Raw genomic sequence first — 25994 nt, forward strand, 5'->3', positions numbered from 1 at the left:
CTACATGAAGGAATTGGATGCGGACACAGGATTTAAGTTGGAAATGTTAGTGTGTGTGGATTTGAAAGCAATCTGAAGGCTTTGATTGTTCTGAAAGTTCCTGAAAGCAATCATTGTGCTTTCCCACTGAAAAACTCTTTCTTCCTACATTCCTTACCCTTGGCCTACTAGTAGAGATCATTAAGATCTATTTGAAAAGCCATGACCCTGACATAGCACACAATTACAAGTTTCTATATAATTTTTTTTTACTGTCTCATAATAAAATTTTATGAAAATCAAAAGTATGAGGACTTAAAAAATTCTGGTATGTTAGGAAAAACTCCTCAGAATTAAAAAGAAAAATCAGAGGAAAAAGTTGCAATTTTTCCTATAAAACAAAGTCTAAATATGAGATCATCAACACATTGCATTTTGATAGTATGACACTACTTCATTTCAAGGGCACCATATTGTTTTTGAATTAGGTTAAAACATTATTTTACACACTGTCACTCAAACACATACATTCATGCATATCAAATACATTACTCTGAGTAATTTATCTGTAATTACTGAGTAAAATTACTCAGTAAAATACTTCAAGTAAATATTTTCTGAGTTTCTGAGTCTTCAAAGCCAAAGTGAAGGCATCCGTATTAAATGTCAGTTTATTGACATGCAAAGATTAGATTGACATGTCCTTAATTACAATTTAAGGATTCTCTAAAAGCAAAATTTTGTACATTTAAGAGGTCTAAAATTCAACAGCTCTAACTCCAACTTTTTAAATACTTGTAACAGTAGGGGCTTTTTGATGGAAAACTTTTTCTTCCAAAATGCCTATAATCTCTTATTATGTTTAACAATAAATTGTTGGTGTTTGACTGATGTCCAGATTTTGCTGGCTTGGATTTTTTAAAGATAATTTTATGCAATTTTTAGAAATGTAGTCCAAGTAAAAATGTTAAAATATTCCATATAGACTTCAGTAAGTGGAATTTTAAGAGACTCAGCAATATGCTTTACTGCACAACTGAAATGTTCCTAAGGGATTCAGGAGCCAAATCTGCTTGAAAAGTACTCAGGAACTCCACTAAGAAAATACACCAAAGCAAACAAAATTCTAGCCTCCATGCTAAAAGTGTACAAATGAAATAGTAAACATCCATCTTCGAAACAAACACTTTTTAAATAAAAACACAGAGGACTTCTAAGTACAGCTGCATTGGAAAGTGTAATATAAAAATGCAGTAAAAAGATTAAATAATTGCCTTCAGTAGAAGGAATCTTCAAGGAGGGTCACACTTTACATAAATAAAATAACTTTTCTAGAAATGAAAATTAGCATTTGCTTTAGCACAATATGGGTATGTGGAGGGAATGTTTTTGTGCAAATATTCTAACTGTTCTATTTTTAACATCGCGGTCTGGAATTAGGAATGTGATTTATATCGTAAGTGAAAGAGGAAACATGATAAAACACATAGGTAACCTTCCACCTCCACGTGACCCACACTGTACATTGACACAGGCCAATAACTCAACCTATCTTTAAAGTCTGCCAAAGTAAGATTTCTTTAACCTCTCTTCATTCCCTCAGGAGCAGAAATCCTGAAAAAGATTATCTGCCCCAAATATGAGATGTTAGAAAAAAGCTTCTGCAAGCACAGAGTTCTCAATATAATCACCAGGATCTGTGGTCCACAGACATTCAAAATCAGAAGAAAAACAAAAATTCTATTTAATTGTAAGCATATATTCCCTGAAAATCTTGAAAAGACCAGGCTTGGATCTAACCTTTGGTCATATGACAGGGCCATGGATCGGATTCCAGCATCACACCCTGGGTAAGCAAAAAGCCGCTTGAGGTCCCACATCTGCCACACCATGACAACTCCATTGTCTCCACCTGTAAGCAGATACTGTCCATCTCGACTGAGCTGAATTGCCTAAGGGGAAATGACAAGGATATTTGTCAGATAAATATGTTCTTGCTCCCCCTCTTTCATAAAAAGTTTCATACCAACAGCTGAATTCTAAGGAGACTTAACATCAATACAAGCTTTTGGGAAGCAACATCATTGTTATGTTATTCTACCCAGCAACAGGATTAATGTTATTACTCACAAATCTCTTTAACACATTAGATGTCACTAGTTCAGTTTTACCTCACCTGTGATTTACTCCATATTCCGAAGATCCAACATGAGGTCAGCTGAAGAAATTTACACCTCTAATTAGCTAGATTTACAAGATCCAGCAGCACTGGTGTTAAAATATAGTACCTGACATTCCCCCAAGAGTCTTTAATAGTAGCTGAGCAGAGGCTATCCCTCCTTTTCTCTCTGGCAAAGCGCTGAGTGATGGAGAAAACTGAAATGTTTTACAAATTACCAGAATTAATTTAGACCAGCATTTTTAGATTCCTGCTGTGGATTAATAAGATACTGATCCACCCCTTTTCATAGAGACTGTTTCATCGTCTATCCTGAAACTGCCTGTGACAAATACAATGGCTTATACCCTGATTTTGCATGCATCTTGAGGACTGATGGCAAATCTACATTTGAAATCTTTGTATGGGATCTGGATCATAGAGAAAGATGGGGTATCATTGGTTTTCACAGTGAAACAGGAGTCTTCAGTCTATTTTGATATTTTTTGTGTGCTGTTGGAAAAATCATAATACATACTATCTTGAAGAACAACGACTTTCCTCAGTTACCTGATGACTATACCAAATTACACTAAAAACCTTAAGTAGTAGAGGATACCAAGCCCTGATTTTATAGCCTCATTCTCGCAACTGTTTGAAAAAGCTAAAATGTTTGTAGGATTTAAAAAAAAAACAAAAACAAAACCCCACAACAACAAAAACAAACAAACCCCCCAAAAACCCACAACCAACCAAAGAAACAACAAAAAACCCCACAAAAAAAAAAGCACAAAAAAACACACACACAAAAAAGCCCCAAACCACCAAACGACCAAGAAGTTGAATGAATTCTGTCTTGTGGAATGACATCAGCCTAAGCTGCCAGCAAGTTTAAGACTCCTGTAAGTCCAAACGTTTTCATATGCTTGCCTTCTGTTTCCAGATGCCTCTTCTCAGTTCTCTTTCTGACTTTGGCTATCCACTCGACTTCTGTTTTTTCCCTTCTTTCCTCTCTACCTTTTTTTTTTTTTTAGGCAATACTCTGCACAACAGCAGCCCATCATCCTCCTCATTTGAGCACACGGAAGGGTGAGAAACAACTTTGATAGTTGTTTGCTGGATGAAGTGCTATTATCAAAAGGAAAATAAAGAACTTTGCTACTACAAAGCACTATTATCTAGTATTAGATTTCTGATCCTACCTAATCTTCACTCCATTGCTCCTGCTTCCAATTCTTATTTTTCTTTCACTCCTTTCTTTCTCCTCTTCTCCCAGTCTCTGACAATATCTACATTCCCATCTCTACCTCTCTGCTCCTGTCGCTCTTGCAAAAATCTCTCTCATTCTGTCTTTGATTCTATCCTTGATTCTGCTCTTCATTCTCCTCTTCTTCCCCATCAGTCCTTCCCCTTCCTTGTCCAGGATCACCTCATCACATTTCTTGCCATGGCCTTTTTGTGCACTTCCCGTAGGGGATGACTGGTTGCAGGGCAAGACTCTCCATCCCTGGGCTACAGATATTCAGCTCAGAAATAAGATGTTAAGCATTTTCTACTGAGTGTATTTAACCTGAGTTTTGTGAATAAGCTAAATTTGGACAGCTTTTCAACAAAATACACATTCTTCATACCTAGACTAATTACTGGTAAATTTCAGCTCCCTGACCAAAAATACGGAGAGACAAAACTTCTCAAAAGAACAATGCAAGAATGGAAGATAAGAATTGAAAAGATGTTGCTCTGACTAACACACAGGTTCTACAAATAGGTTGATCCACTTTAACTAAAACATTGTCACTGGAAGGCAAGGGAATTTTCTCAAGATGATAGTCTACAGCAAAATTCCAGCTCAAAGTTTTAAGTTTAGGAAATACAACAAAGAACTGATGACAGGGTCTTGCAAACATTTCTCTCTCTGATGAAGACAAGATGAAGTCTGCAAATGTTTTGGCACTTGCAATCTCTGCTTCTGCAGTTTTTTGATACGCAAAACTTGTAACATACTGTGATTCTAAATTCTTCAGGAAAAGGAAGTTGCTGGATTTTTTAAATAGAATTTATAGCACATGTACCACAAAAATTTGGGAAACTAAAATGCAAAAATGCTACATTCATGCAACACTAAAGTGTTTAGACAGACTGCTGAAAAGCCCAGAAACCAAAATGTAACATGTACATAAGATACTGTTTCATGAACAGCAATAACTGAAGTCAGACAAACTGCACATCTATATTTTCTGTATTGTTATGCTGTGATGCCAAATATATCCTTTTAGAGTTTTATGATGTGCAACACCTTATTTTAAAATAGTTTCTATATTATATATGTTGAGTGTTTACTGCAACAAGTCCCAAGTAATCAGAATTAATCACATTGCAAAAGTTTTATTTCACACAACTTAAAAATTAATGTAATTGAAATGCAAACATATACTGTAAACAAAATATAGCACTGAAAAATTATATTATAAACCTACTTCAAGTGTGTTTTGAATTAAGATGACAATACATACATGTACATTTAGACACAATAAAGCAGAATACGTGGAAGATTTTTCCAGCCGTATCTAAGTACGGAAAATTGAATACTAACCAAGGTTAGAAGTGAGTACTCTGAGCTGAAGCTTCTCTCCCCCTTCAAAAAAGAGTGTTCCAGCCATAAATTGCTTCAGTGATTGTTTCTCTCAGCCTACAAAAATATGCCAAGCACCTCCCACAGCACAGCCCCATGGAGCTTGAATATGCATTTATTACAGTATAAGAACTCAGTAAGAACGGGGTAGAGAACAAACTGAGGTAAGACTGAAAATTATCTAGAACTTGCATGCACTGAGTAGATGATCATGAGATTTACCATACCACATACAATTATTAAAAAGATTATTCATTAGAAGCAAAAATCAATATGGGGTAGTTTTCTTCTCTATACCAATGGCAGTCTCCTAAGGGTATTTTCAAATCGCAATGAAGACCGTGACAAATAATTATTTGCTACACTTATAAAATTCAGCTGATGAAAATCCATTAACCTTATGGTCATGGTTCACTTGAATTTTATACTTGAGGCTTTTACTGAAGAAATGCTATATTAAAAGGCAAATTAAAGACATTAATCTTTAACTCTTCCACTACCTGTAAAATGCAGTGGGTTTTTTGATGATCTGATGAAATAAAGTACAGGCTTTGAAACCTTACTAATACCTACACAATTTTACTAAGTCAATGGCTTGCCATGAAGACAAGGAGTTGATTTATTTCTTTTTACTGCTTATTAATAAATTTCTCAACCATTTGCATGTGTGTATATATATATTTATATATAACATTTCAGTTTCATGACAAGCCCTTCCAGATTTAACAAATGAAAGGATGCTTTTACTCCCAAGTACTCCAACTGGTACAGAAGATGACATGAGTCAATTTACTGTTTGGCTTTTCCCAAACATAGCTTATCTACGATTCTGCTAGGTATGAAACCGAAACAACTCTGCAACTAATCTTTCTCACAACATGAGCTTCAGACTCTCACATAATCCCCAAAGCGCACAATTTCAGCAATGTTCTAAAAGCTGCATTTCTGACTTCTGTTTCCTTGGAAAGTCTCAAAACTTTGCACAAATCCCTTTTAACATCTCAGATTTTTGAAAGGCAGTGCTTTGTCGAAAGGCAGAGCTGACACTGTGACAGCCCTGGCTTACAGCAGCAGGAGTCTTGTGGGCACTTCCACATTTCAAAACAGACTCAGGAAAGGAAAATAAATTGGTTCCTCTGGGTGAAACAGCATACAGTCTTTGTTTAGGGTAAAATAACTTTACTTCTCAGAACAAGCAGGCTATTTAGAGTTAAGTTATTCATTAAGATATCTAAACATTACATGGTAGATGTACTATGATATGCCTAAGCTCCACTGAGCAATACAGTATTTAAAACAAAAACAGGTGGAAGGCATTGGTTAGACTTTGAATTTCCCCAGAGTGTCTGAAATTTTTCTGCAGTTTTCTAGTACAGGAATACAAGAAAGAAAATCAGAACGTTGTTCCAAACATCACTATTGAAAACTGCTAGATTTGTCAACAACGTTCTGAAATAACGGTCTATAATGACATAGAAAAATAGAAAGTAGAATGCTACGTTACAGATTCAACTCTTAGGGCCTTTTCCTTCCCTTTTCTATCCTCCTCAAGCAAAAAACAAATAAAAGTGCTTGTCAGCACAACTCAAGGGTAGGTACTATTCATTTTAAAAGCCCCTACTTTAATCATGCAGTTGCCACTGCCTTCTAACATGACATGGTGCAGAAGCACTGGGAAAGTTGCTGTAGGTTGTTTAAGCATAAAGCCCAACTGGGACCACTGGGAGAGAAAGAAAAGAAAAGAAAACAAAACAGAATAAAACCCAAACCTCTGTACATATGTAATTCTGGCCCACAGAGAGCGGAACTTCCATTGCCTCTAGCAACATTCCTAAAGCTGTGGGTACTGACTGAAACACTACAGAAATTGTTTTAGCTGGCAAGGGATTTCTAGATATTTTACAGAGTTGCTGGCCTAGCTGACAACATAATCACAACTGAAAGTGACAGATTATCAACATTATTATTGTAAAAAGAGAAAACACTGTGATATGTACTTGCTTTATGGAAAGAACTGGGATAAAGGGTACACTGAAAATCTCAAAAACATTTGTACAAGACAGCCAAAGGTGCAATTTCAGTGATTTGAACAAAGGTTAATAATTGAAGCAAGAATATTTATTAATTTGGAAGAATTCCTTGGGACAGATAGATACACATTCCACTACATTCCCCCAGCCTCAAATCCGTACTTGTGGTGCCACAGCATCCAATGATCAAATGCCCTCTCACCCCTGCATACAGCACTCTCACTATGGAGAGGAGACCTACACAGAGAGTTATTTCTGCCTTTTCTATGACCAATCTATCTGACATTTTGAAAACACAGGGATGCTAGATTAACAGACTATAGTACATGACAGAGTTTTAGAAGGTTTTAACTGGAATACACTGACCTACACTAAAAACTTCAGTGTTAATAGAGCATTCACTGTTCCATGTAAGTTATAAAATGGAAATAATGCAGATCAAAACTCCTTCACATATATTGACATATTTTTCCATCTTACTAACATTTATAGTCAAGAAAAGAACAGGTGTAAATTTAAAAATGCTCACAATTTTGCACAATATCTGAAAAAATTTTAGTAGTTCTGTAAGTGAACATGAGGGTGAAGAGGCATTTTCTTCCTGAAACATCTAATGCAAATAAAGGAAGAACTTTTGAGAGTTTTCAACTCAAGAGAACACTGGAAATCCCAGCAGCTGCATTGCTGGGCTCTTCCATCAGATTATGAAACTCAGCTTGGAAGTATTGTACTGTGATATGCTTACAACAACAAAAGTCTCCTCTGCTGGTATTAAATAGTTAAACAGTTTTTATACAGGAAACACTTTTTTACTGTGAGGATGACCAAGCACAGGTTGTCCAGAGAAGGTGCAGAACTCCCATCCTTGGAGATATTCAAAATCCATCTGGACACAGTACCAGAAAACTGGCTCTAGATGGCCCTGCTTGAGTAGTGGGACTGGGTCAGGTGACCATCACAGGTCCCTTCCAAGCTCAGCCATTCTGTGTGTCCTACACCATTACTATTCGCATAGACACCATAACTTCAGATGACTAGGGTGGCATGAATGCTGATCCAGCAATGTGATCTTGCTTCATGTCTCTGCTTCTACCAGATTTGGTAGTGCTTGTTCATTTTTCCCCTTCCCTTTCCTTTCTTTCTCATTCATGGAGTAAGTGGGAATATCTTTAATCCAAGGAAATATTCTTTCGACATTTCTGCTTCACTGCAGTACAGCTGGCAGGTTCTGCTCTGTTTCATAGGCACTGTTTCATAGAAACTGTCAAAAGACCTACATTTTGCATTACAAAATAATTTCCATAAAACCATAAGCTTAAAATGCCTCCTGCTTAATTTTGGACTTGATCCATGTCTGTTGTGGCTAAAGATGTGGAACCCAGTTGTCTGCTCAGCAAATGCCAAAGGGATAAAGTACAGACATATGCCTATAAAATTCCTGAAGCTCAGCACAACACATGCTAAGATCAAGGAATTAACAACCAACAACCAGAACAACATGCCCCAAAACCTCCACCTTCAGACTCAAAAGTAAAGAAGTAACCTGACTTCTGGTCAGCAACTAGTAACATTTGAATTCTTCAGCTCAAGGAAATACCTACAGGATATTCCTTACTGGATGAACAGAATTATTTTAAAATCTCAAACAGTACTATTAGAAGTCCACGGTCCCTTTAAATAACTTTTTTTTAGAATGCTGCTATTATGGTCTCACAGCATGTATTTCTCTGGCCTGGCTATAGAAAGAGCCTCCACACAATTCCAACACTGATAACTTTTCCTGACACTGGAACTGACAGCCCTTGGAACACATTTGAGCACACTTACCCTTATCTTGTCATCTGTTTCCATGGTGGCTTGAAGTCTCCCATTCACACTGAACACACAGAAGAGGCCGTTTTCATAATATATGACACAGTGGCCTTCTCTTGAAGCTTGAATAAGTTTTGGTCTCAGGCAATTTTCGGGACCTTCTAATGTTTTAGGACCAGCTAGTGTCCTCAGTAGATCTCCATTCATAGAATGTATGAGACATGGTCCTTCTAATGAGACAGAACAAAAATCTCTAGTTATTGATGTACATGCCGATTTAAAGATACCATATATCAAATAATAAGTAATGACTTTTACTTAGGTAATCACTGCAATAATATATTATAATTATTTTTTTTACCATGTTTAAGTCAATAGCTTATGACTTTAAGGGTGCCAGAGAGTAAAATGAACAGCTTATCTCTTACAAGCTTTGCATTAAGGTTGTTTTAGAGCACCTATCAAAACTAGAGACCTAAAAGAATCTTTTTGGTGTGGATTTTCTTTTGAAACTGTTAGCATTTAGTTTTGAGAGCACAAAAATAAATGTACTGAATTCTAAAATGAGATTTTCAAAATATGAAGGCACACAGAGGTAAGTGTGATGAATTTACAAAAGTAGGTACTCTAAATGTATATTTTCATATTAACCTGTACATGATGCACTAAATATTTGCTTTTTAATGTGTTTGGACAAATACCTGATTTGGATGTAAGCCACAAGTGTTCACATGCATAGAACAGAAATGCATGCAGGTACATATGGTGAGTACACCTAAGTTTGAAAAAGTGCCTCAAAGTAGGTACGTTGGAAGCACTACAGCAGAAAGATCCTAATTCTATGATATTTCCATTTTAAAATTAATTGTGAACCAGCAAATAGGAAAATAATAAACCATATCCATGGAATCAACACCATTATTTATAATTTGCCTGTCCCTGAGAACAAAAATGGGGCTTATTACAGGCTTTGTAGTAAGCTCAAAGAGCAGAATTACTATACATTTCAGTTGGTAGTTTATATATACCCTTCATCAAACAAACAAGACAGCACATGCTCTTTATCCTGAAACCAGTTTTTGCTTCCCTTTCTGAGAATTATCCATAACAAACGTTCTTCACCATCCCCACAGTCAAGAGCTGTAGCCAATTGTATGCTTATATGCAGTTACACACTGGATAAAGACAGTAAGAAATAGCAGTCAGTGAGCTATAACAGGGAAACTGATGTGTTTGCCTCTTCTTGCAAATGTCTGAATAATCCTCTGTTTTAATATGTTTAAATAGAAGTTTCAAACTCCATAGCAACTGAAAAAAAGTTTAGAAAGAAAACCACCATATAGTTAATAAATTCTACCACCAGAAACTTTATTCCTTTTTGCATTAGGATTACAGCTTCATGAACAGAAAGAATTGACAACAGCTACCTTACCTTTGGAACCACTTATTACCAGACCAAGTTCAGCACAAATGGTAGCACAGGTGATCTCATAGTCATGTCCTGTCAAAATAGCTCGAGGAGTTGCAAAATCACCTTTAATGAAAAAACAATAAAAACAATCCTTGGTTACAATCTGTTTATAAAATCACTGCTTTCAATCACTGAGGTGTCTTCAGTTCCTTTGCTCTTTGAGCTCATGTTCCTTACAAATCACTTCAATGCTACTGTTTGCATGTGGTTGTTCTGTACTCACATCTATATAGTACAGCAGCAGTAGACTATAGGAATTCAGCCTGCACCTTTACTAATGCACATTAATAGTGAAGTCAGGTGTGTAGTAAAACCAAACAGAAGTTGAAGCACGCTGATTTAAGCTTTCCCCTGTCTCCATCCCCCCCTCTTTTTTCCTGTAACAGGCAGAAGTGAATACAAGTGTCACTGTGACAGGTCCTGAGAAAAGACACCTACAATGCCCAAAGATTAAATCAAACATTCATTGACTGATTTTGTTTTAACCTAGTAACAGTGTTGGAACCTCAGCCTGACATCTAGTTCCTTGTGAGATGTGGAGCTTAGACCATAATCAATATCAATTTCAGGTGAGTTTGCAAAATAAAACACCCAAACCCAAAATTAATTACCACTGCTGCTATCATACATCTTCCCAGAACAAGAACAAAAAATCACTGGGGTTTTTTTAGATTCTATTTGTAATCAAACATATATAGATACCATTAATCAAAAGAAATTGTACAACTGGCACATTAAAAGGAAAATAACAACATTATTCTCCACATGAAGGCAGAAAGGATAAACAAATGCTATAAAGCTCTTTAAGTAGTTTTTGACAGAAATTATTATGTTATTTATGCATAACCACATCATTTGTTCATTCATAGCATTTTACAAAGTGTTTAAACTCTAAAGAATGTATCTTGGGCAATGTTACCATGTAGTTTCAAAAAGGATTAGATGAGTTTTTAAGCAGCAGGGAATAATTTCACTTCACAATAAATGATGATAAGTGAGATAACTACAAGGCATTAAAGCAATGGTAAAATCAAACCCTTTTTATTTCAAAAAAAGGAGATGGTTTTGCAAAGAGACAGAGTACTAATAGGGCCACCTGACTCCATTTGTTATCAAGGCAGCATCATTCAAATAACATTTGGGGTTGTAACTTTTCAAAAGATAAAACCAGCAAAATGTCATTAGTTGGTCCATTAGAGCCTTAATAGTACTAGCAATACTGATACTGAGTCTTAGTAGAAATTATGGAAATACAATAAAACAGGTAGCTACTCAGACCCTGCACGTGTACAGTGAGACACTTCTGTGAAAAAGAAGTGTAAATCATCTGGACTCGCATAAATAAAAACCTAGCTTACTCTCCATATTCTACATTTTGCTCAGACCATTTGCAACACCTCCCGGAGTGTCTGTGTAGCTGCAACATTCAAATGGCTTTTCAGAAAAGATCTCAATCTATGATAAAGTATCAAATCAAGGATTTTGACCTTTCAAAATTTTATTTATTCTGCAGTTACTGTTATAATCTATAACTTATATCCACAACACAAAATCTTGAAAAGTAAATAAATCTGTTTCTTCTTAGATATATACATATACACTAAATATATATGGATGCATATACACACAACCCCCCCATGCATGTATATAAACAACATTTTAAATATGAAAATACTTTGGAGCTATTTGCTGAATTGTCCCTAACCTCTTAATAAATAATAATAAAAAACTATTGCTTTTGTTTGGCAAAACTCATTGAAACACCGGAAGTACCACAGACAGTTCAGAAGCGAATGAAGAACTCCCAACAAATTAGAAGCATAAGGGCGGACTTAATGATCTCCAGGTACTTGTCAGGTGGCTATGAATGCTCACAAACCTTTTTAAAAAAGCTTGCTGTGTTGAACTTTCCTCACCTGAACATTGGGCAGGGATCTCAGAAGATTCATAAATGAGCACAAAATTGCAGTTTTAGGGGAAAATGTAACAGCAACCATAACAGTAACAATTTGATTTTGCCGACCCAATTATTTCTCCCACTTGCTCCCAAGCCATAAAAGAGGAGGCAGCTCTTTTTAGCTTGTTTGCTTCTAGATGAGCTGCCTATGTCAGCAAATTCTAGAATTCTCCTCTCAGAAATTGCATTTAAAACATGTTAGCATAGATCAGCAACCAGTTATCTTAATTATATACTACAGAAGTTAATGAAACTTTTGAAATCAGAGAAGTTTCAAATGTGCAATGTTGTAGCAGAGGTAATGAATATAAGATGTTGGAGTTAGAAAGATTTATAAGAAGCAAAGCCTGAATGAATTATTAGGAGGTGAAGATAAACAAAATCCTTTTAGTAAACTTGTTTTTTACAGCATCTACATTACTGTGTGCTTTACCTACGTTAGCCTGTCAGTAACTATGTTCAAAAAATGAAGGAAATAATATTCCTAAATGAAGAGGCAGAAACTAAGCATGTGTATTTGTCACAGTCCACAGAAAAGTAGAATTACCTAAAAATATCAATCACAGTCTTTTTAGAATTTGGACTTGATAATAAAGAGTATAAATCCACAGGTGGCAGGATCAGTCTTTCATAAATTATATCAACTATTTGCTAAATTACATTCGTTCTAAAGAAACATTAATAAAAAAATACAAAAGAAGAAGAAATCTGAATAGCATCTTTAAGGAAATTAGGGCTTTAGAATAAATACTGTAAAAGAGAAGTCCTGTGAGAAGTCAGGCTGGCTCCTTTGATAAGAATGTCAAGTATCTAGGGGTTTCCAAGCCTCTGATTTTCCAAATAATGGGGTCAACTTAAAAGCTGGTCGTAGAGCAGAACAGATTTCTTTAAAAGCTTTTAAACTGTTATTGCTTCAGAAGATTGTCATGGTTTTCAATAATGCAAAGAGAAAATTTTATTTTGTTGCTGGTTTAAGGGGCACCACTTCGAACTTTTCTAAATTGTTTTAGGGGAACCAGCTTGCAGATCTTTTGAAAAGCTGGGGAAGTGACTTCAAAGGGAAAAGAGTCTTTGTCCACTAAGCAGGTTTACGACCACTGATGCAAACCCTAACTAAGGGCTGAAAAGAATACTCAGTGCATCTTTATGGAGATCCTTAAGGAAGATGAACAAGTCAAATGAGATTAAAGATAGTTCAAATCCTAGCACTAATAACCAAGACACAACAGTTTTACAGATGTGCTTTTCTCAGCATAGTATATAACAATATCCTTACTCTATACCATTGCTGGATTGCTACTTGAAGTTGAATGCTATAAGAATCTTAATGCCCCATCCATATTGCAACAAACATAGACAGTGATTTATTTAAGTCACAGGAGGTATATGTAAAGTTATTTGCCAGTAATAGACCGAATACTTTACCTTTACAGTAACCATTTAAATTATTTCAAAGGAACTTTCCTACATTCCAATAAATAATTTCTGCAAGGCTGTTTTCCCATAGAAAACAGCATAAAATACCACTCTTCCTGATGTGAGTAAAGTACATTTTAAATCATAAAATTCAAGCTTCAGAAGATAAAAGAAGAGCCCATGATATCATGTCAGCTTATGGTGATATTTCAGTGAAAAAATGTTAGGCGTTTGGGAACTACGTTTAAAAAGGAACAGTGGGATTATAGCAAAGTCAAAACTTTCTTCTAGTTTAATGACATCCAGAAGAAGATATGCCTTGCTGGATAATAAGAAATTGGTTTGTATTGCTGGGTCTTTCTCTGCTATTTTTTCAGCTTTGGTGGTGTTACAAAACAAAATAGGATCACGAATTTCTAAATCCATCAGTAAATACCTGAAATGAACAGCTTTCTGTATTGGCAGCACTAAGCTGAAAGAGCTGAGCCAAACATAGGAACTCATTTAAAGAAAAACTCTCTCCTAAGAAATCAAAATAGAGATTGACTGAAAAAATTATCTCACGTTGACATACAAGATACTCTTCCTACTATTTCTGAGTGAGATAATTTCATGCAACACATTAAAATACAAAAAATTTGAGTATGCTCCTTTTTATGTTTAATGCTGGGAAGACAGTTAATTATGAGAAGTTATAGACAGCCAAACAGTAATTTCTAAATTATTCTATGATTGCAGAGGCTGTAGGGCACTTTTAAATAGCAAATTAATTATGCGATTTTATGTCAATATAAAATCCAAATTAAATGAAGCATCAGTTAATCTATGTTTTTACCTACTTCCTGCAAAAATAAGTGAGTACTTTCTCAGAAGGATACATAACCAAACCAAATCAGATATGTAAGAAAAGTTTTTTAAATATCATTTTACAAATGTCACAATTTTGAAATTGTTTCATATGATAAAAATTCTGGAAAACAAAAAAAGGTTTTGATTCAATTTGTGAAGTACAAATGTACTTACAGTACTTCAAAAGTACTTTCAGCAAAATGTAAGTAAATCACAAAAACTAATTTGCTACTAGACTTCTATGTTGATTATATAGCAAGTTTTGGAGTTTAATTACATCAAAGTGACAACTGTCAAATATTACATGAACTCTGTTTATTAATATAATTTATAGCTCACACACAATGACCATTTAAATAACAGCCAACAGGTAAAAAACCTATTTCACTGGTGCAGAAAGGCTAGCTCTTTGATGGTTGTGAGATCTTTCTAAAGTGATACCACCCAATATTACTGAAATATTCCCAAAACTTCACTTTGAATAGTCTTTCCTTTGTAAAGATTTATTTTTCTGTTACAATGCAATCTTTTCACATTATATAGGAACTTCATTGTTGTCCAGTTCTTCATGTGACACTCCATCAGCATCTCCTTTAATTCCTTCAAACTACTTCCCATCTGCTCAGACTTTTTTAACAACTAGAAGTACAACCTTATGCTTTGATGCAAGTTTTGTTTTTGCAAAAACTATTTTAACCATTCATTTGATAAAAAAGCAACAGTACGTTTGATCAACATACCATTCTATCCTGAAGCAAAATCTAAAAACATAAGCCACGGAGTGCTGTTACATTCGTTCAGTAAAGAAAGGAAAAAAAAAAAAAAAAAAGATTTATCTTATAGACTTCATTTCAGCAAATCTAACAGAGGCAATGCTACTGTACTCCTTCCTGCAGTCAGACTGTGCAACAAGTGACCTACATTTATTCTGTACTAATATCAGATTCTTCATAGACATCGTGTCGAGAGAACAGGTTCAGTATGTTTCCAGAACAAACACAGTCATGAAAAAGATTTAACAGGCCTTCATTAATCAGGTTTCAAAAGTCAATAATCCCTGGCATCTGAATTCCTACATCATCTGCAATGTGAAGCTTTCTAGAACGGGTTCACTCTTACTGGGGATTCATCTGCTGGAAGTGCTGGAAGTCCTGGAAGTCATTTAGCAGGACTCCTCCCAGTGAATACAGAGCTTTTTGAAGCCCCTGAGAAGTATCTGCAGGTGAATATTCAGGGTCAGTGGACACTAATATTTTAATATTTGCACCATCCCAACTTCATAAACTGCTACTTAAATATCAGCTTTGAAGTTCCAAAACACTGTCATTTTTGTTTGACAGTGTTCTAAAACAGCTTTATGAAGGGGCTTTTTTTGTTTATACAAAAAAAAAGTATCTATTTTCTTCATATTTCTCTCTCGTGGCTTACAGGTATAACTATTTCATTACCTACTGAGTCCAGGAAAAAAAACAATAAACCTCAAAAGGAAAGGACAAAACCCATCAAGCAATTATTTCAGTCAGAAATAGTACCTACTGCAGAACTGTTGTAAGGGAAATGACTGAAATTGGCCAATAGTTGAAACTATATACTATTTTATACCTTGGGCAGAAAACAATCTGAGATGAAAGGCTTCATGTGAGAATTCAGCTCAATTTGGCAGTTTCTTATTTTTCCTTAATATTAAAATACTATATGAAAACAATTTATTTTTGTTTCAAGTAAGAAAAAGTTATTCCTGCAAAATAATACTGTTCCATAACAGCACGTATAAAATTCTGTGCTTTAGCTATTTGATTGCTCTTGTAAAGTTAATCTCAAACCAATGCATGAGTGGTAGTATATTGCAGTAGTTTGGTGCTTACAACTTTTACACATGGATATAACTGGGAATACCGATGGAATACACCGAACTCAGAGCATACACAGGTTAGCCATCTTTTTAAAAGTAACTGTATTAAAGCAGCTACTTTTTCAATGAAGCAGACCATAATTCTAATTACATATAGTATTCTTGCACTCAGCAGAGCAATGCTTATCTCTGCGATGCTCATGTTAATAGAATTTGGATCCAGAAACACTTAAAAAATAATTTCCTATGCAAGGCAAGATTATTGTATCGACCAAATAATTTTTACAACACTTAAGTTGGTAATTTCATTCTAGACTATAAACTGTATCTTCTGCATTACTCTGTTCTGTCTTACATGCTATAGACTTTGAACTGAATGGTTATTTTTTTCCAGCAAGCAAACAAGGTAAATAAATGTGATATATTAGTACAGCATCCCACCACTAGGCATATGGTGCACATTAAGGTTGTATTCATTTACTGTACGAATAGAATTCCTTTTACCACATCAACTACTAGTTACAAGTTGTAAATATAGCATTGTTTTTTCCTGGAACTCGAAGATCTGTATTACATCATGAAGTGCTAAATATCTCTATTCTTCTGGACATTTTCACAAATACAGTTTTAGTGACACCTGTAGCTGAATACTGCCAAAAAAGCAGCATCCAAACTCCTTGTTTCCAGTCTCGAAATACATCCTGCCTTCACTCGCATCTGGATTGTGCCTCAGAACTTGCTCTACACTGTTACTTTCAGTTACTACCTCTGATTGACAAATCCTGAAACACAATCTCTCTCAGCAATTGAAAACGAGGATGCTGCAGGTGCTGTGTTTAATACTGTAGTACATACTTTAGCCAAAACAAGTACTTAAAGTACACAAACTTAGCTGCTTACCAAGAGCAAATCACCACCGCTATTTAAATGCTTTCCAAACCCTCAGTGAATGCTAGTGCAATTTCTTCTCAATGAAGACTTTGTCTTCATATCTATCTATGACATTACTTTATTGGCATTGTATAAATACCAAATTAAATAGCTTATGCAGCATCATTACAGATTTCGAGACATGCCAGAATTCACCCACCTGCTATAACTCATTTTTTTTCAGTTTAAATATTTGGAGGCTAGAACCACCATTTATATGTGATTTATAGAGTACCTGGAGGAATAAGGCCTCAACCTCTTTGAGGTATCAATGTGTTACAGTTTAAAAAAGAAACGACAGTGACCTTTTGGAGCTGTATAATTTAAGGCTTTGTTCTAGATTCCTGCAGACAGTCCCAGCACTTGCTGCAGTGGCTTCAACAGTGCCCTGTGAAGATACAGGGAATTTTAGAACCAACAACAGCATCAGGGCCTCTATCCATTAAACCTTCATAAGGCTTTCAAGACTAATATCAAATAATGCCATAAATATTAGGTAGAAAAATATCTAGTGGTTGCAACCATTTTCAAAACATGTTATAGATATTTTTCTAAGCCTTGTGGGTATTCTTTTTAAAAAAAAAACAAAACAAAACTGAATTTGACTTACAACAGGAATAGAAAACATTAATATTGCACTTGCAGAAGCTCTAGTAAAACAGAAAAAAAGTATTCAATTGCTTTTTACAGTCACACTTAACAAAACACTTCTGACCTATTTCAGTTCATCAGTTAACCTTGAATTCTCATTGTGGTTTCTCATTATAATTTTTTAAAGGATAAAAATTATACCACAAATGATTTTTTTTTTTTTGCATTATCTCTGTAAAATATACATATATTTACAATATTTTACTAGGCATTCCTGTGGAGACCCCCAAGATCAGCTTTCAATGCAAAGCCAGCAGATGGTGCTAAAGGATTCTTGCTTTATATGCAATACTGTGATACTCTGTCCAGCCGTTTTTTAGCAACAAAGAATATTTGTTATGTCTGCAGTTAAACAGTGTTAAAATAAAATTTCATTATTTACTGGGTGCTTTTTTTGTTTGGTTGGTTGTTGGTTTGGTGTTTTTTTAAGAAAGACTCACACAACCATATAGGGGTAAAAAGAAATGTGCTATTGAACACCTAAAGGAGCACATGCAGATTGTTTTACAAACACTCAGTACTCTGTTATCATAGAATAATACCTTTTCTGAACAGACTGACTACAGTCAATGGCATCATCGCCTTAATAGCTGCAGCAATTCCAAACATATCGGAGGCTCTGCAAAATTTTAACTATTATGATAGGACACCATTTGACAGAAATTAACAGTAATAGCAGAATTTCCATTACTAACATGAACACTGATTTATGGACATTTTGGTACCCCTACTACTCAGCATGATAAATGCCAAAAGGAACACTGACAGATAAGGTTCTACAAATACTTCCCAATAAACTTCTTAAAGAAAATAATGTTATAAAAAGCATGGACTTTTTTTTTAATAATAATTACAATTATAAATAAATATTTATGCTATAGAAGTTCTTCAGATATGTGGAATTTTTTGTTCTTTATTATCATTGGGTTTGAAACTGAAATTAGAAGTCCAATTCATGCAGGAACTTGGGAACCAAGACATAGGTTAATTCAAGGTGAGAATAAGGAAGGAGGAACAAGGCAAAGAGGAGTTTTTTCCTACTAAGTCAACAGCAGAGATAACGCTTTAAATCAGTGTGTACACCATGTACACACAGAAGCAGATCTTCAAAGAATTCAGGTTTACAGGATTAGTCTGTCTGAGTACAAGGAAATTATTACCTATGACATTACTCTTTAATCAAGCAACAGGAAGATGCTCATCAGATCATATTTTCAAAGTTCAAATCACTCACATTATCCACTTAATTAATTATCAAGCACTCGCTTATAAAAAAAATTAAATTTTCAAACTGAAAAATGTGTGTAACAGTTGATGAAATACAGAAATTTTCTCTTTTGCTATGTTTACTAATACAATTAGAACAAATTATTTCTCTAGTCTCAAGACCATAGCTTAAATTTTATAATAACCTTAACTGATACAATGTCTTCCAGGTATTCTAATACTTATTTAGAAAATGTACCTATAAAAACCAAACCAAACACAGTTTCTTTTAAAAGTAGCTTTGATAGTAGCTAGACTGTTCTTCAGCAAGACAGGAATCTGGTGATTAAATTTTGAATCCTTTGGCAGATTTCATATTTTATAAATTGAAAAAGATTATGCCACTTAAAAAATCTGTATCTGAGGAAGATATTCTGCATGTTAGCAGTAGTAAAAGTGTTCAATGAATCGTCTCAATTAAAACTCAGATAAATCCAGTAATTGTTTTTTATAAAGTACAGAACCATGTGCTTACATTCACACGCGCCCTGCTACACAGCTACACTACTAAAAGTGTGTAATTCCTCTTAACACTCTTCAGAAACCCTGAATATAGTACCCTCTAAAAAATATAAAACTATACAATGAAAGCACCTCCATAATCCTCGTGATGCAAATGTGATACACACAGAGAGTAACATTTTCTAGTTTTATGGGCTAACATAAAAGAGGTAATATAATTTGTTTTATTCACATATGTGTGGAAGAGCAATGCAATAACTCAGAAGAGATCACATTATTAGTAGTAGTAATACAGCTATCCACAGACTCTACTTCATTAGTACTGAATACTTTGATCGGTTAAGCCTTTGTTTCATTAAGCAAATCAAAATTCTGAATTAGATCTCTTTTTGTTTTTCAAAATATGAAAACCAAAAAATAATTATGAACAAATCTGTAGATACTTCGAACACAATAGAAAAGTCACTTCACATTCTATGAATATAGTTCAAGAATAGCAGAAAAGCACTTTCTCTTCACCTTGACTATGAGAATGCCTACCATTTTGTAAGCACAAACCATTTTACACACATAAATAATATTAGGACAAATAAGTTCACCACTGTAAACCTCCTCTCCAAGAAAGTACATCCAAACTGAATAATTACAACTAAAGAACAAAAAACTTCAAAAACATAGACTGGCTTTCACTAATCTGATTGGCCTCTACCTGGTAGGTATAGGTGAGGGATCATCAAGGAGGAAAACTGGAGAATATGGGATATTCCATCTACAAAGACATTTGTGAGTAAAGGAATACAAGTGTACGTGTAGCAAGGAATTTGGTGACAATTTTTAATACATAAGCAACAGCCAGAGATTACTTTCCACATATTATTATAACCAATATAGCAAAACAGAGAATTTTTTGAAGTCTTTTGGGAAGACAGATTTCAATAGATACAGAACATTGTTCTGTAAGATCTCATGGGAAGTTAAGTCTACACAAAAACAAAGGAAAAGGTAATAAGGATACTACCTAAAACTGCTCTGATGCAGCAGAAGGATACGACATACAGGAAGATAACAGGTGGCACAATTGAAAGCTCTCCAGTGACTGTAAACACAGGAATGTCAGGCAGAAAGATCAAAATAATTAAGATTTTTCTGAACCAGTGTACGAGACAATGTATGAGCAAGCAGAGACAAAACCAGGAGAGCCAAGCATTGATGAGAGGTAACTAACAATGATATTAGGAATCAGATTAATTTTCTAAACACTAAAATATATTAAGTTTTCACGAGGTTAGTCTGTTATTAAGAGCAAGCAATACCACTAGAAGATGCCACACATTTAAAAGTATTTCTGTAAAAGTCTTCAATAAAAAGGCCAACCGCAGTCAGGCAGCAACCGTAAGTACAAGCAGCAATGAGAACTGCTGTCATAATTAGAGAATACCTAAATGAGGTAAATGTTTAGAACTGAATTGGCCTGATTCACGCTGATTTGAAGATACTGTAGAAACAAAACTACATAATCCCAGAGTTGTAACTGGAATTATATGGATATTGGGTGATGTTCTGCAAGACTAAAAAAAGTCTTGTGTTGTTTAAAAAGCAGGAAAAGGAAAACAGATAAATTAGTGAGTAGTCTGCTTATTCCCACAAGCAGAAATGACTGGCAGAACATTTACATTTATACCTCTACAAACACACCCCCACACCCAGTTTCCTAGATGAAAACAAGGTGATGAGTAACACCTGATTTGGATTTGTTATGAACAAATCTTGTCATTTTTTTTCTGGCAATAGCAGAGTAACAGGACTTGTGTTCAGAGACACATCATATATTTAGACTTTAGTAAGGATTTTGGCAGTGTTTCACATAGCGAATTTCTTAAGGAAAACAGGAAAGAACACATTTAGACAATCCTACTATACATCAGATGAAAGGCCAGTTGGAAAGCTATATTCAGAAAGCTTTTCGTTGTCAAAATAGTAAACATATTCATGGGCATTCCTGAACTGTGTACTACTTCTTTTCTTTAATGACAAATTTTATAGGATATGACTGCATATTACATTTGCAGACATGAGTTGCCACAAGTCTACTGGAAGACAGGATGAGAGTTCAAAATGAGTTTGACAAACTGGAGAAATGGTCTTAAAAATAATACAATTAAAGAAAGGTTAAAGACAATGTTCCACAGTCAAACTACACAGAAGAGAAGAAACTGCTGAGTAGATGGTGGTTCTTCAGAAAGACTGGAATTTGTATTGATTCATTCACCTAAAGAATGAACACTGTCACACTGTTTTGAAACAAACAGATAACCCATGGGGATGCGAAAAGTACTGCTCTGTAAATAGTTTTTTTACTTATTTGTAGCAAGGTTTCAACTGCACTATTTGGTCTACTTTAGGGAAGACAGCTGAGGAGGCAAGGACAAAAAAAAAAAATCAGAGATCTAGATAAATATGACTTACAGAAAAAAAAAAAAAAGGGGGTTATTAAAATGTGGAAGAAAATAATTCAGGTCAGGGTAATCCAAATAACTGGAAGTTGTTGCAAGGAGGAAATAACTAATCTGTTCTCTACACAAAGGATAGATATGTAAGAAGTGATAGAATTCAACTGGATACGATGCTGAACACTAGGAAAAGACTGCTAATGACATGGCTTCTCAGGCCCAAAAAACGTATTTGCTTAAGTTTTTAACAGAAGAATGGACAAATATCACTTGAGACTGGTTTTAATGTAGTTAAGCCTTCTTCGGGAAAAAATCAGGTGACCAAATCTCCTGTCCACCCTGTTTCCTATGGTTCTGTGATTACAAAGTAAAATGCAATCCCTCAACCTAGGAAATGTCCACACACTAAGAGTTGCCACTTCAGCTTCAAAGCTAGAGTGGATCTGAAAAGGCTGCACACCATTTGTATGCAAATGAATTCTCTCATCTCTTTTCTCCAGGCATCAGGGGTAGTTCCTCCCCTCATCCCCCACTTCTCGCCTCCCCCCCACATACTTCACATAAGATTGGGCAAATGCAAAACAAGGCAACTTTCCACAAGCCCACCACCCTCTTCCCAGTAAACTCTACACATTCTACCACCCCATTCAGGACCACAAGTCCTGAAGCATAATGTCACATCCCCTAGCAGATCAGAGCCTCTAAATATGCAAAAGCCAACCTTGTGATACAGATCACACATGGGCTTCAAGGGGTATCAAGAGAAGGGTGACATCCTCTCCCTCCTACCTCCCCCACCTCCCCAAAGCAAGCCACATGCCACGGAGAGAAAACTAAAAGCACCTTACACTATTCCTAAGTGACTTTACATCTCCACAGCAAATTATGCTAATTAATGTGAACTGAAAAAGGCTCAGGGCTATTCTAAAGGATACAACTACTTCAGATCTTTTGCTCTGTTCTGAATTATTCCTAGGCTTCTCAGAAATTGTCCACAGAAACATTTCTGCATCAGAGAAGGCCTGTGCACCGAAGTGAAGTACTGCCATGCTTCCACATTTTCAAAACCAATTAATTTAGAAATAAAAAACCCTACATTTGATCAAAGAGCATGGTGAAATATTTTTTGAATTTCAGGTTTTAATTTGGGAAGGAAAAAAGGACTTAACCTAAATTTAATCAAGCTGTTTACGAAGAACAAGAATAGTTTCCAGCAGATGTGTCCCATGTAGAATTCCTTATCTTCAGGATTTAAATTCATCAAATTCGGTTTACACTGATCAATGCATTTGAGAGTTATTAGGGAGAAACTAAGCAGACAGTGAGACTGCATAGGTGTAATTAAAGAATGTGAACAATGAATATTTCAGTAACATATTTTTTCTGTTAAACCATAAATGTAAATAACTTTTCCATTTATCCAGTTGGCCAGAAAATTGTCCTTGATAAAGAATATTAAAAGACCAATGTATTGCATATGCTGTAGCCCACCTGGCTTGTCAGCTTGAGTTAAGTACCAGTCTAAAACATGAATATATGCAGCCAGAGATCAAGAGCTCAGTGCTTCCTAAAGTAACAAAACCAGATAAATAATCTAAGTAAAATATAACTGGTGGAGCAATGGGCGCCCAATGGGACAGCATGTAGTGTAACTTGATCACACTAGTTTGCTGACTGATGCATATCAGAGGTGACAGATTCTATGAAAGGAGGAAATAAATGCTTCCATTTTAGATTATTTTTGTTAAAACTACTCTGGCATCATGGTTTGGTACAGTGCCATTGGATGTATGTTGCTGTGAAGTAATTTCAAGATGGAAATCAGAGATAATTAGAGGAAAAAATAGGAAAGAAGTATCAACTTTGAGAGTATCTAAAATTCCAATGAATAGCGCTCATTGCAAGAATGAATAAACTATATTTTGAGGTAAAGAATCGTAAGCTTCAAATACAAAAAAGACATCAGACAAGTTAAATACCTAGCATCCCAGAAATGGATGGAAGCTACAGTTGTACTAAAACAGCTCAAAACTCAACAACTATGCTGGTGCTCTACATTTCTGACAAAATCAGAACTAAGCAGAAACAGGTCTTTTTACTTGCCTTTTCAAAAAAAAAAATCTGACTGAACAGAGATGTCTACAGAAAGCTATTTCTGGGAAAAATTAAAACCCCCAGATTACCATCTCTTTGAAGCAAAAACTGTCTTTTACTATGGAAGCAGAGACCGTCTTTTACTGAACACATGTCTAAGCCTATGTACAGTGTCATGAGACTCCAATTCATAACAAAGGATTCCAGGCATGCTATATAAAAAAAACAAAGCTACATAATAGCAACTAGAAAACATAGGAGTGATTGCATGTCCTTAAAAGTACAAGTTTAATAGGACTGCAGACAAAGAGACTTACCAGGTAGCTATTGTTTGATTTTAAACAGTAGTAAAAATAGCCTAGCACTAACTTCGAAAACTGTGAAATTTTAATGTTAAAATTTGCATTTGAGATAATAGTAATCAGATTATAGTAAAATCTACCTATTCTAGTTAGATACTAGGTATAAAATCTCAGCATGTGATCTGTTAAGCTCATAATGGAGCCTGCAGACTCAAGGTCTTGTTCCCAAAGCAGGCAAGCCTGGCAAAGGCTCAACATGAACTTCTTAGGACAGGCCTAGGAATCTGCAAAGATGGGATGCACTTGCAGGCCTTGAAAGCACTGTACGGAGACACCTACTCGTTCATTGCTTCACATCAGTAAAACATTGAGGGTTTTCTCCTCAAAAGGGCAGCTCACTTGACTGTTAAGCTCTCAAAAACAGTGCAGCATTTGCATTTTCTTTATATTGATGGATTGCAAAATATGTGTAAAGTATTCACAGAGATTTTGTCCCTCAACCAAAGCCATATTTATTTAAAGATGCTTATAAAATTCTGCTAGCCACAACCCAGAAAAGTTCCCATCTCTTGAATAAGACTGTTGGAACGATGGGAACAGTTCGCTCTCTGCCTGAAGATTCTATAACTGTGTGAATGGAACTTCTGTATCTTGAGCAATTTTTGAATAGTTTTCACAGTCAACATCCAACAATTTGCCAGTTAAATTCAGATATTCATTCTGATATTAATTAGTTGGGCTCCCTCAAAATAGTTCACATATGTGTGGAAGATCAATCCAGGCTTTTTTTTCAAATTCAGGTAACTCCAGATTGAGTATGGAACACACAACTTTACCAAATTGATTAATTTGGATGATGTCAGGCATTGTTTACATTATATAAAATTGCATGCGAGCTATAATTGCAATATATGCCAGATATAACAACACTTCCTGTTTTCTAGATGTCCATTTTGTCCTTTGCAGACAGCAGGTATGTTTTTACTAGTATTTAAGCATGGTCAGATAAGACCTTAAGTGCAAGGCAGAAAATCTAACACACTTCTGAAGACAGACGGAATATACTGGTTCTCACCCCTTCTCTTAAATCTTTTTTGGCTGAACAGGGAGAACTGGACTGCTGTTTGGCTGTGATGTGCTCCTCTATTCACGTACGTAAGCTCTCAACCAGCTGTCTTAAAAGGCTCTTACTCCTGTGAACTGACTCACTCAGGCTTTTTGTCAAGCTGAGTGTCTGCCTTTTTCTTTGCTTTGGGCATGAGGAATTAATTTTTTGTGTGGAGTGAAACTGTCATAATAACAAGAACCCTTTCTACCTTTCCTGTTATATATAATGCAGGCACAGCAGGGCTGAACAGTCATAGCACTTCATTGTCTTCCATAGAAAATTATGCCTTAAAAGAGAGAATCTTCACAAGTAAAAAGATGTGGGGTTTCCTGGGAAATGTCAGAAGATGGAAGAGATTAAGTTCTTTGGGAAGTGCAAGGTGAGTTTGGGTAGGGAGGGGTTAAAATTGAATTAGACTGGAGCAGGGTTACTCTGACTTATTAGTTTGGTTATATGGCATGAGCCCTGTTGCTTGCACTGGAACCAATTAAAATGCCTCGTACGTGAGAGAGAGGATTAGGCACGTAGCACCCTACCAAAAGTGTTAAACAAAAAAGTATTAAGCTTGCTTCTTT

General features: G+C 35.4%; 1 protein-coding gene across 3 annotated transcripts in view; it reads right to left on the reverse strand.

Moving 5' to 3' along the window:
• LRBA (LPS responsive beige-like anchor protein) overlaps positions 1 to 25994 on the reverse strand; it is a 406974-nt gene that overhangs the window by 2035 nt on the left and 378945 nt on the right. For all 3 annotated transcript variants that reach the window (XM_051619696.1, XM_051619697.1, XM_051619695.1), the window contains exons 53-55: positions 10044 to 10145; positions 8627 to 8841; positions 1780 to 1931 (exon numbers count right to left, since the gene is read on the reverse strand). In XM_051619696.1, the coding sequence (XP_051475656.1) occupies positions 1780 to 1931; positions 8627 to 8841; positions 10044 to 10145 (469 nt within the window). The remainder of the gene's footprint in view (positions 1 to 1779; positions 1932 to 8626; positions 8842 to 10043; positions 10146 to 25994) is intronic.

The sequence above is a fragment of the Apus apus genome, chromosome 4 (genome assembly GCF_020740795.1).
Source record: "Apus apus isolate bApuApu2 chromosome 4, bApuApu2.pri.cur, whole genome shotgun sequence".
Lineage (NCBI taxonomy): Eukaryota > Metazoa > Chordata > Aves > Apodiformes > Apodidae > Apus > Apus apus.